Source organism: Prorops nasuta, unplaced genomic scaffold (assembly GCF_024137725.1).
Source record: "Prorops nasuta isolate Cenicafe-Biocafe unplaced genomic scaffold, Cenicafe_Pnas_1.2 PNAS00020, whole genome shotgun sequence".
Taxonomy (NCBI): Eukaryota; Metazoa; Arthropoda; class Insecta; order Hymenoptera; family Bethylidae; genus Prorops; species Prorops nasuta.
In genome coordinates this window covers 81,892-94,606 of record NW_027116817.1, presented here as the reverse complement: position 1 = coordinate 94,606, position 12,715 = coordinate 81,892, and the positions used below count along the sequence as shown (strand labels likewise).

At 37.8% G+C, this 12,715-nt stretch overlaps 3 protein-coding genes across 3 annotated transcripts; all 3 read left to right on the top strand.

The window, feature by feature from the left end:
• The first annotated feature begins 5,006 nt into the window (after positions 1–5,006).
• LOC136780729 (protein FAM200C-like) lies at positions 5,007–6,293 on the top strand. Its single transcript, XM_066739284.1, has one exon. It carries the CDS (start codon positions 5,007–5,009, stop codon positions 6,291–6,293), a length of 1,287 nt encoding a protein of 428 aa, XP_066595381.1.
• Positions 6,294–6,813: 520 nt separating this feature from the next.
• LOC136780728 (uncharacterized) lies at positions 6,814–8,073 on the top strand. The gene has a single exon (XM_066739283.1). The coding sequence runs from the start codon at positions 6,814–6,816 to the stop codon at positions 8,071–8,073; it is 1,260 nt and encodes a 419-aa protein (XP_066595380.1).
• A 6-nt stretch (positions 8,074–8,079) lies between these two features.
• On the top strand, positions 8,080–11,922 carry LOC136780727 (uncharacterized). The gene has a single exon (XM_066739282.1). It carries the CDS (start codon positions 8,080–8,082, stop codon positions 11,920–11,922), a length of 3,843 nt encoding a protein of 1,280 aa, XP_066595379.1.
• Positions 11,923–12,715: the final 793 nt, after the last annotated feature.

The following is a 12,715-nucleotide window of genomic DNA, read 5'->3' as shown; positions in this document are numbered from 1 at the left end:
TACTTTAAAAATAATTTAACGAAACTTTTGTTTTAATATGCACTGTTTCATTAAATAGAAGTAAATAATTGTTTTGTTTCATATATAGAAATTACTTAAAATAAAAGAACGACCACTTGCCGCAAGACATTGATCTAAAACGAGAATAATAGTTATTTCATGTTAATTGAAAAATTTATTATTGTTCGGGATTTTAGGTGTGTTGATGCGAGCGGTTCGAGATTCGAGCCGCCTCGCTCTAACACACTCTCTGTCTCTCTCCCTCACAGTTCGGCGTAACGCCGCCAGGTGGCTGGCTCGCATAGCGGCTTTCTCGCTGACAAGATTTTGCCTGCGAAGTACTTAAGCACGCGAGTCACGCCTGCTCGTTGTCTCTCGACAACGTCGAGACCGTGGAGACTGCTCTTTAGTTCCGTTTTGGAATGCAATAGCACAGTCTTAGGACTTTGTTCCTATCCTTTTTTTCAGTGCTTAAAGCACTATCGTATAACATACGATTTTCGAAGCCTTGTTTCCCTTAACTTAATATTTAACCCATCTGCGTATACCACTCTGGTTGCGCAGTCTACATCCTATCCTTCTTTTCCTTAAACCATTTGACTTTCTTTTTGTGAAAACCATACCGAGTCAGGTCTCTCACAATTATTTAATAGTAAATATACAGGGTGTTTCACTTAAAGTGACCCAGCGCGAAGCCATGCCAGAAGCGAGTAGGTGGGGAAGCACATAGGTGACTGGTGGAGGGAGGGGATAGCGCTGAGGCAAGCCTAGCCCAGAGATGTTAACTTGTGGGAATTCGGTATCCCCACCACGCCGCCACTAGCTAGCACGCACACAGTGCCAGCGGTACATCGGTGAGCCAACTCCACTACTGTCGCCGCTCGCTGGTCACGCACACAGCTACATCGATACGTGCGTGTCTCGGCTTTCGCCGTTGAAGTTCGGTTAGCTCCGGTGAGGTATGAGTACGAGAGGGATGAATATACTTTTCTCGGACCTCTCTTTCGCTCTCTATTTCACCTAAGCTTAGCCAACGAGCCGCGCGAAACTCCTTTTCCAAGAGTGTCGGCCGGCTCGATGCGCTCGTAAGAGAAATTTATTTTTTGACAATTATAATACAGGAAAATTATTAAATGTTACTATAATTTAACAATTATCCTCAAAATTGTAAAAAATTTTTGTATATAAAAAATTATTATGAGATGAAATAAAACTAACAAAGAAATAATATTATCCGTGTAACTAATTGAAAGAAAAAACCCTTATTATATTGCACAAAATGATCACTGAAGTGTGACATTTAAAATTAATTAAATAAAAAATTATACGAGAATACATGAGATTGATTAATTTGAAAAAAATGGTTAAAAATGAGGTAAAAACTCGACCATTTTCTTGCAACATCACTGTACCGATGGCGATCTGGATTTGCAAATATCACAAAATTGTCCAAAATTCATCAATTTCCTATGAAATGCAAAAATCTGACATAATTTCTATGATGAGAGCCTAATAAATGAAAATGTGGGGCGGCTAGGATGTTTCTTCGGTTACTTTCTTGTATGGTACACCTATAAGCGAATGAAATCTCCTAAAAAATATGCCAAAATAATGGCAGGAAATAAAATTGCGCCTTAATATTACAATGTAAAATACAATGTCAAGAAATAGCTCAAACTAACAACTTTCAAACTTGTTTCATGCAAAATTTTAGTGTAGGAGGTACTTCCGCCTTGAAAATTTTGCAAATTCATGTATAATTGTTGATAAATAAATAATTATTGATCCAGAATGCACTTAAAATAAAGGATTATTAAAATTGAGTTTTACACTATGAGGTTTAAAAATCTGACTTTATTTCTATATTGAGAGGCAAATAATTCCGTTGGTCAAGCTTCTTGGCTCTTTTTTCGGCCATAATCTGGTGTAAAATGTCCGAATGAACAAATAGATGCTATAAATGATAACCAAATCATGTTGGAATCAAAAGTTGGCTTTCATAGCTATGTAGCAAAATCAAGCCTAGAAATGGCTAAAATTGTCCATTTTCAAACTCATTTTCTACAAAATTGGAGTGTCGTAGCCGCTTCCGGTTGGATTTTTTTGCTATTTCAGGTATAATTGTCAGTAATAATAATAAAAATACCCTCTGATTGCATTGGAATTGAAATATTCAGGCAATTGAGTTTTACACTATGAGAATCAAAAATCTGACTTTAAGCACATATTGAGAGGCAAATAACTCAATTTCTCTTGCTTCTCGGCTCTTTTTTCGGCCATAATCTGGTGTAAAATGTCCGAATGAACAAATGCAAGCTATAAATGATCATTAAATCACCTTGGAACCAAAAGTTGACTTTCTTAGCTATGTTGCAAAATCAAGCCTAGAAATGGCTAAAATTGTCCATTTTCAAACACATTTAATGGGAAAGTGGAGTGTCGTAGCCGCTTCCGGTTGGATTTTTTTGCTATTTCAGGTATAATTGTCAGTAATAATAATAAAAATACCCTCTGATGGCATTGGAATTGAAAGATTCATGCAATTCAATTTTACCCTATGAGAATCAAAAATCTGACTTTAAGCACATATTGAGAGGCAAATAACTCAGTTTCTCTTGCTTCTCGGCTCTTTTTTCGGCCACAATCTGGTGTAAAATGTCCGAATGAACAAACAGATGCTATTTATAGTAATCAATTCAGGCTACGATCAAATGTTGGATCTCATGGCTATGCTGGTAAATTATATTCTTAAATGACTATAATGGAGATCATCAAACCTTCTTATCTGCATTCTTGAGATCTATAAGTGTGCTCCTTCTGTGAAATAATATAGGGGTAAGAGGGTTCATGAAATAAATACATTTTAGAAATTCATTTAATTTTTTTTATTTTTTTTTTACATTTTAGTCATAATAAATCAAATATCCCGTAGGACGTTGACGGGGCCTTCCCCGGCTAGGGTATTCTTCCCTGACCCGGCTATAATAATGGGTCCTGCTGCTGCCCCTACTAGAAGCTCGGGCTGTAACAAAAAAATAGAAAACATTCTTATATTTCCATACCATTGTAATAAATAATCTAATGCTTCTAATAACTATTCAATGCAATGGTTTTTAAATGGAAATTTTTGAATGTTGAACTATAAATTTAAGATGGTTTATGCTTACGTATACAGGGTGTTTCACGTAAGGCGCCCCAGCTAGAAAAGAGGACTCACAGAGCGCATGGTGGGGGCAGATGCATCTAATTGGCCGCGGTTAGAGAGAGAGAGAGAAAGAGGACAAGAGTTGACCAAAGATGACTGGTGTGAGCGGGGAAGAGAGGGGACAGCGATACGCTAGGCGTATCGTCTAGTAAAGGATAGCTCTATCCTTCTCCACGTTATTCCCTCTCTCTCCCTCCGCGGCCAATTAGATGCATCTGCCCCCACCATGCGTTCTGAGTCCTCATTTCGAGCTGGGGCGCCTTACGTGAAACACCCTGTATAGCCGGGTCTCGCCGCCTGAGTGGCAGGCACGAACGCTTGCACTGCCACTTGTTGTTGCTGCTGTTGCTGCGGCTGCTGCGGTTGCAGTTGCTGCTGCTGCGGCTGCTGTTGTTGCTGCTGCTGCTGCTGCAGCTGCTGTTGTTGCTGCGGCTGCAGTTGCTGCTGCTGTGGCTGCTGCTGCTCCAGCCGCTCCAGCCGCTCCTTAATTTGGTGGAGGAGAACCCCGTTCTCCTCCACCCGCTCCTTTATAATCCGCAGGAGATCCTTCGTAGTTTCTGTAACAGATAATCATTAATAAAATTTATTATTTGCAAAATAGACTTTACTAAAAAGTTCGTTTCCACTCACCATTCCCATTGGGCATAGGTTCGGCCATGATTCTGTAACAAACAAAAAGAATTGAAATTATTATATGAAGGAAAAGGTTTTTGTATTCGATAAATGAGACAATTATAATGGAGAAAGTAAAGTGAGAGAAATGTCAAAAATTTATTGAATACTGTTGAAAGTACTTACATTATCCTTCCTTTGCTTCTGCTGCTACGAAGTTAATCCGTCGAGATTCAAGATACGAGTGAGGTACCAACGAAGTTCGTCTTCACCAAATCACCACAATACTTTTCAAATTAAATATACAAGGTGTCCTATTGGTTTTCTAACACAATTGTTACATGAGAACCTATTATTGTTGGAGATATTATTTCACATGATTAGTTGCTTTATTCTATTTGCCATCTTTATTATTTACTGTATACCCTGTGTATTATATACAAGTTCTTCTACATTACAGTAACCGTAACTTTTAAATCGAGAAGGAACCGATTTGGAATTCTTTTTAACGCGATATAAATTAAATTTCTAATTTCCGATACTGAAATAAATTAAATATTACTTACATTTAATAATATTTTAATTATTTCATGAAAATCTTTACGAAAAAAATGACTACTGCAGTGGGATTCGAACCCACGTCCTACGGTACAGAGGTCTGACGCCTTACCCACTACACCACAAGGTTCCATTGGATAGTTAAAACTTTATCGCCTATATAATCTAAGCGATAATGCGTAAATATTTTATATGCTTTAATAAAATATTATTTGGCAGTTAGACTAAAAGAATTTGTTATTAATTGAATTATTTATTAATTCAATTTATTACTAATAGCTTGTTGGCTATTTATATCGGAAATTTTTAATTTTCTGGGGAAGTCGTGTAGTGGGTGAGTGGATAGCGCATAAGAATGCTGATCCTGTTGTTACAGGTTCGATTCCCAGTGAAACTATCAGTTTTTTTTAATGCCAACTAATTAATTATCCGTCAGGTCATCAACCCTACATTACAAATCGTTGAACCTTACCCCATTTCTGCCTTTATTTGTACACAATTTAATAAATGTATAAAAGTAGATGAAGCCGTTGTATCTTGGGCATTTGCCTTAAAGCTATTAATTTGTCAAGTTCGGATTAATTGACAGTTTCGTGATATAAAGTGATTAAAGTGATAGGAAGAGTGGAAAATGTCTTCCAGTGAAAATAGCCCGGTATCAAAAAAGACTAGAATGTCTTCCAATCCGCAAAAGAGAAAAAGCAGCCACAAAAAGAAATTTCAATATCATTGGTATGATTTGAACCCATCTTGGATGAAGTGGGCAAAGCCGATACCTGATGACAGTAGTAAGTTTCACTGTTTAATTTGCGATAAAGGTTTAAATTGCGGTTATTCGGAAATTCAGAAACATGAGTCCTCCAGCATTCACGTGCAAAATGCTGTTCAATTTTCAAATCGGCATATTCCGCAAGGCTCCAGTAGCTCATCTAATTCCGCAGAATTTTCGAAGGAAAAAGAATTTGATTTTCTTGAACGCGTTAAAATAGCGGAAATAAGATTGTCAACGTTTTTTGTAGAACATAATATCCCGTATATAGCAAGCTCCGCAATGGTTAATATGTTTAAACAGATAGGCAAGGAACCGGAAGTACTACAAGCCATAACATTAGGACGTGTTAAATTATCAAAAATTATAACTAATGTGGTTTGTCGCGAAGAAACACAAAGTCTCACGGAAACGTTACAAAATACAAAATTCTCGGTATTTGTTGATGAGACTTCGGATTTAACAAATGAAAAATGGTTTTCAATAATGGTTCGGTATATTGAACCTGCGTCGTTGCAAATTCAAACACGTCTATTGCAATTAATAAATCTTGACGCAAGAGATTGTTCGGCCGAAAAGTTATTTTCCGCGTTTAATAATGAAATGGTAAAAAAACAAATAGCATTAAGCCAAATATTAGCAATAGCCTGTGACAATGCATCTGTTATGATCGGTAGAAATTCGTCTTTTCGAACGAAAATATTAGAAAAGAATGCAAATATAATAACGTTTCCATGCATATGTCATTTATCGTCACTCGTTGCTTCCGCTGCTTGTAAAGAGCTACCTTCATTCCCGGAAGAATTTGTGAAGAAAATTGTTAATTTCGTGAGCGGAAGCCCTAAACGGACGGCAATATTTCGGGAATTTCAAAGGTGTTTTGCAGGAAAAATAACAAATTTGTTGAAGCATGCCGAAACTCGATGGCTTACTCGCTATAAATGTATTGATCGTATATTAGAATATTGGGATGTTCTAAATAACTTTCTATTAGAACAATCCTCAGAAAATAATATGCAAGCCTATGAATTGCACCAATGTATGCAGAACGCTGAAACTAAAGCGTATTTGTATTTTCTGCATTTTATTTTAAATAAGTTCAATACTTGTTTTGTCGTATGCGAATATTCAAATGAACGTTCTACATAACGTTAGTCGAAGAAAGATTTAATGTTGATTGGTTGATGAAGACATCATCTCTGAGCACCAATCGTATTACTGGCGTAAGCCGCCGAACCCGACGATTGGCGAAAGCCGCCGAAAAGCGACGAAATAAGATCAAGTCGAATTTGAGGCATTCGGCTCTCGATCGATCAACGAAGAGGGCTAACGTTGTAAAGTCAGAGAACGTCAATGCGATTAAAAACAACGCTTCTCTTGACTAGCGAACATCGATACATTATATAATTAAACCGTGTAATTATTATTTTGTGCAATAAAACTTAAATTGTCATTTGTGAAAATAAAATTGGGAAAGAAACTTTGTTCCCCCAATTGTAACACATATAAATATATGTAATAAAACATTGATGCCTCCTGTGAGGTAGGAGGTGAAGGTTTTATTGCAATCGTTTTAACATTGTGAGGGTGATAGTGACAGAAACGGCAAACAAAGCAAATATACAGGAAATTGGTGAGTACAGTTCAAGTGAATTAACGGGTCCCAACGATGGCGGACAGAGTCAAGATATTAATACAGAAACGGGTGTCATTAAAAACCCAGATGACCACCATAACAAATTTATTAGACAAGAATAAATTAGATCACGCCACGCTGAAGTTACGTATCGCCAGATTAACATCATTATTTCATGCGTTCGAAGAAATGAATGACGAGCTGGTTGTATTAGATCCAGAAGGTAATCATGAAGAAGAGGCAACGAACGTTACGGAAAGATTTTATTTAGTAGCAGGCAGGATAGAAAACATTTTGAATAGCGCGGATTCGGTATCTGGAGATTCGGCAGTTTCAGTAGGCGCGACGCGGAATGAATCACGAGACGAAGCGATCCCGCCGAAAAGAAGAATAAAATTACCCGAAGCCCCATTACCGACATTTGACGGTCGATACGAGAACTGGTTGACTTTCAAAAACGCGTTCAACAACTTGATAGGTTCGAGAACAGAGCTTTCCGAAATAGATAAATTACAATATCTAAAGTCGTCTTTAGTAGGGGAAGCGGCTAACAAGTTGAAGATTTTATCTATTGACGGACTTAATTATACGAGGGCATGGGAGTTGCTAGAAAAAGCATATGAGGTAAAGCGAATTTTGATCTCACGTCACTTATCGTTAATAATGAACGCATCAGTAGTAGAGAAGGAATCGGCGAATAGTTTGAGTAAATTAGTAGACGAGATTCAGCAAAATATGGCATCATTGAATGCATTAGGCGTGAATATAAGTTCCGAGATTCTTGTGTATATCGTCGAGTCAAAATTACCGAAACCGATATTAGAGAAATGGGAAATGACTTTATCACGAGACGAATATCCCAATGTCGAACAGATATACGAATTTGTGTATAAGATGGCGGTTTGCGCGTCGAAACGTGAAAGAACACGCAACGCCGAAGCCGAGAAAGATAAACACGAACATTCGAACAAAAAGCGTAAATTGTCGGCGCCCAACAATCAAACGTTTGTAGCCGATACTTCCAAGAGAAGATGCATAGCTTGTAAACAAGATACACATCCGTTGTTTGTGTGCAAAACTTTCAAAGAATTACCTACCGTTAAACGCGTAGAATTAATAAGAAACGAACGGCTATGCTACAATTGTTTACGTTCCCACAAAGGGAAAGATTGTAAATTTTCGAATTGTAAGAAATGCGGCAAGAAACACAATAGTTTGTTACATGTCGATGAATGGATGAAACAACAGACCACAAAAATAATTCCAGAAAATAACGAAGTAAAAACCGACTGACAAAAAATGGTTACCAAACCATGTACAGTTAGCTTATCGACGGTAACTCCCGCGTTGACACCTCAATTAGTCATGAGCGCAATTGTCAAAATTCGAGATTCGAAAGGTCAACAAATCGAAGCCAGGGCTATTTTGGACACTTGTTCAACAGCGAATTTTATCACAATAGATATGGTCCAACGAATTAAGTTACAAACGTCGAAAATGACCATACCAATAGGATCATTGAATAACACAACAACGGTGACGCGTGGGTTATTAAAGATCCAGGTACAATCTAAGACAAATGATTACAAAAGAGAGATAACATGCTTAGTAATACCCACTATATCCGATTTAATCCCGACTGAAACATTTCCGAGGCACAGCATAAGAATACCTGCGAATATAAAACTAGCCGATGCGTTATTTCACATTCCGAGACGCGTAGATTTGTTAATCGGGGCAGGTGTCACCGCGTCTTTGTTGTCAGTAGGACAGATTCGCTTATCACGAGATGACTTGTATGCGCAAAAAACATTGTTAGGATGGGTAATTGTAGGAGATCATTCGTCAGATCGGAATTCGAAAATGGCATGTCATATGACATCATTAGAAGATAAGATAATTAGATTTTGGGAATCAGAAGAGGTCGAAACAGACGGATCGCGATCCACCGAAAATAATTATTGCGAAGAACATTTTATTAAAAACACAAGTCGAAATCACGAAGGTCGGTACATCGTTCGTTTACCATTTCGCGAAGATAAAGGTAATTTAGGATCATCAAGATCGTTGGCTTTAAAACGCTTTTTAGGATTAGAACGAAAGTTGAATGCGAATTCAGATCTTAAACGCGAATACGAACAAGTGATAATAGAATATTTACGTTTAGGTCATGCTACGATAATTGAAGATCAGGAAAGCGGTTATTACATGCCGCACCATGCGGTCTTGAAAGATTCAAGTAACACTACGAAATTACGAGTAGTGTTTGACGCATCGATGAAAACAAACACCTCACTGTCGTTAAATGATATTCTTTCGATCGGACCTACAATACAAGAAAAATTATTCGAACATCTAATTAGATTTCGAACATACAAATATGTCGTAACAGGTGACATCGAGAAAATGTATCGTCAAGTGTTGGTCGCGGATGAAGATCGGAAGTTCCAAAAATTCTTATGGCGCATCGATGGGCGAATAAAAACGATACAATTGAATACTTTAACGTTCGGTATAGCGTCGTCTCCGTTCTTGGCGATTCGCACAGTACATCAGTTGGCAAACGATATGACTTTAAGATTCCCAAAAGCCGCAGAAATATTGAAAAATCATTTGTATGTAGATGACCTGTTGACGGGAGCAGATTCGGTGGATGAGTTACGCAATATTCGCGATGACATTGTTGACCTATTAAAGCACGGGAAATTTAAAATTCGACAGTGGGCCTCAAATAATAGAGAAGTTTTATTTGGATTGCCAGAAGATGAATTACACGCTAAATTGACAATCAAGTTAGACGAATCGCTGAAAACATTAGGTTTAATCTGGGATACTCAAACTGATAGTATATGTTATACTTCCGATAAATATGAACAAAAAGGTACGGTGACGAAACGCGATATATTATCTAAAATTGCGCAGATTTTCGATCCATTAGGATTAATAGGTCCAGTGATATCATACGCGAAAATAATTATGCAAAAGGTGTGGCGATCTAAGGTAGGTTGGGACGAATCAGTGTCACAAGAAATATACACAGAGTGGCATAAATTTTATAGACAACTAACCAACATGAGCGAATGTTCGTTTACTAGGAGAATATTAGACGAATCGCCAGATGATCTACAATTACACGGATTTTCAGACGCGAGTACCGCCGCATATGGGGCATGTATGTATGTTAGGAATATCAAGAAGAATGGTAGCATTACAGTCACGCTAATTTGTTCAAAATCTCGAGTAGCACCTATAAAGTCCGTCACGATACCGCGATTAGAACTATGTGGGGCGTTGTTGTTGGCTAATCTGTATCAAGCGATTAAGAAGCCATTAGGTATGAAATTTAGCCGAGTCATATTTTGGTGCGATTCGACCATAACCTTACAATGGATCAAGACAGTCCCCGATTCTCTAAAACCATATGTTTCGAATCGTGTCAAAAAAATAACAAAGTTAACCAACGAGGTCGAATGGCACCACGTTCGTTCTATTGATAATCCCGCGGACGTGATTTCGAGAGGGCAATTACCACACGCGTTCACAAAAAACGAGTTATGGTTCTCTGGCCCCACTTGGTTAAAGGAGTCCGAGAGTAAATGGCCAGAAGAGATTTTGACATTCACGGAGGTTCCTGAATTAAGGAAAAATGTGTGTTTAGTTAGCATCTCCAATGATCTCAATCTATTAGAAAGATATTCATCCCACTCAAAGCTCTTTAGAATCATAGCGTATTGTATGCGATTTTGTTCATTAAGTAGATCTAAGGGTGTTTTGAAACATGACGAGATTAATAAAGCAGAAAAATGGATTATGAGAAATCTGCAAGCAAAAATGTTCGGTGAGGAGATTAAGCGTCTGAAGGGGAATAATAGTTTAAGCGAAGGCAAATTCGCAAAATTAAGTTTATTCATGGATAATGAAGGTTTGCTTAGAGTAGGAGGAAGGTTACACAAATCTAATTTAACATTCGCACAAAAACACCCAATATTGTTACCATCATCACATCTTATAACTGAATCTATCATACGCGAGACACACGAAAAAAATTATCATACGGGTATACAGACTACCCTCTCGTTAATTAGGCAAAGGTACTGGATCACAGACGGAAAAAATCAAGTTCGCCGAATTATACGTCATTGTACACACTGTTTCCGGTTTGAACCGAATACGATACAATATAAAATGGGGAACTTACCGACTAGCCGAGTCACCGAAGCCATTCCGTTTGAAAATACGGGAATTGATTATTGTGGCCCTTTTTATATCAAAGAACGGATATATCGTAATAGGGTGCAAAGAAAGGTATACATTTGCGTCTTTGTATGTATGAGCATAAAAGCAGTGCACCTAGAGTTAGTGTCGGATCTAACTTCCGAAGGTTTTTTAGCTGCGTTACGGCGATTCATATCGAGGCGAGGAATACCGCGTAACATATACTCAGATAATGGCACGAATTTCGTCGGGGCGAATAATAAACTTAAAGAATTGTATTTGTTAATTAATTCTACTGACCATAAAGAGAGGGTCGAAGAGTTTGCATGCGAACGTAAAGTCAGCTGGCATTTTATACCTCCTCTAGCGCCTCATTTTGGGGGTCTATGGGAGGCAACTGTAAGAATATTTAAACATCATTTCAAAAGAGTCGTTGGGACAACCGTGTTCACATTTGAGGAACTGAATACGTTTATGGTAGAAATAGAAGCAGTTCTCAATTCGCGACCAATAACGTCACTGTCATCCGACCCAAACGATTTAATAGCGTTAACACCTTCGCATTATTTAATCGGGAAACCACTTAATACGTTACCCGAAGAAAATTTGTCCGCTGTCGCTGACAATCGACTATCTATATGGCAACGCCTTATCAAGATGCGTCAAGACTTTTGGTCACGTTGGAAACTCGAGTATTTAAATCAGTTACAAGTAAGACAAAAGTGGTCAAAAGATGGTCCTGAATTGAAGATCGGCGCCGTGGTTTTGATAAAGGACAAACAACAACCATGTTTTCAATGGTCACTTGGCCGCATCGAACAATTACATCCAGGAGAAGATGGGATTGCAAGAGTAGCGACCATCCACACCACATCAGGCAAATTGAAGAGAGCCACAAATTTGCTTTGTCCATTACCCTCGAATTGATTTGAGTTGAGAATGTGTCTCAACCGGGGGAGCCTGTTTTGTCGTATGCGAATATTCAAATGAACGTTCTACATAACGTTAGTCGAAGAAAGATTTCATGTTGATTGGTTGATGAAGACATCATCTCTGAGCACCAATCGTATTACTGGCGTAAGCCGCCGAACCCGACGATTGGCGAAAGCCGCCGAAAAGCGACGAAATAAGAACAAGTCGAATTTGAGGCATTCGGCTCTCGATCGATCAACGAAGAGGGCTAACGTTGTAAAGTCAGAGAACGTCAATGCGATTAAAAACAACGCTTCTCTTGACTAGCGAACATCGATACATTATATAATTAAACCGTGTAATTATTATTTTGTGCAATAAAACTTAAATTGTCATTTGTGAAAATAAAATTGGGAAAGAAACTTTGTTCCCCCAATTGTAACACATATAAATATATGTAATAAAACAATACTTTTAATGCCGAGTTTCAAGCACGCGAATCGAAACTGCATTTATTGCAGCCAAAATCGGTTGAAATTTTAATTTTTATTTTAAGAAATTTCATGAAACCTGCATTATTGAAGTTTTGCATAGCTCAAGCAAATTTCTGTGATATTAATTTTTCCAAGGATATTAATATTATTCCGTTGGAAGATATAAACGTAGGATATGATTGTGAAGAATATCTGCAAGACCAAAAGAGTAAAGAAACGTTAACGCAAATGCAAGTTCATGATATTAAAAAGAGTTGTTTAAAACTTTTAATAAAAGCTGCTGACGAAATTCGTAACCGTTTCCCAATACATGA

Coding starts and splice junctions, on each gene's coding strand:
- LOC136780729 (XM_066739284.1), top strand. CDS start 5,007: ATGTCTTCCAGTGAAAATAGCCCGGTATCAAAAAAGACTAGAATGTCT.
- LOC136780727 (XM_066739282.1), top strand. CDS start 8,080: ATGGTTACCAAACCATGTACAGTTAGCTTATCGACGGTAACTCCCGCG.
- LOC136780728 (XM_066739283.1), top strand. CDS start 6,814: ATGGCGGACAGAGTCAAGATATTAATACAGAAACGGGTGTCATTAAAA.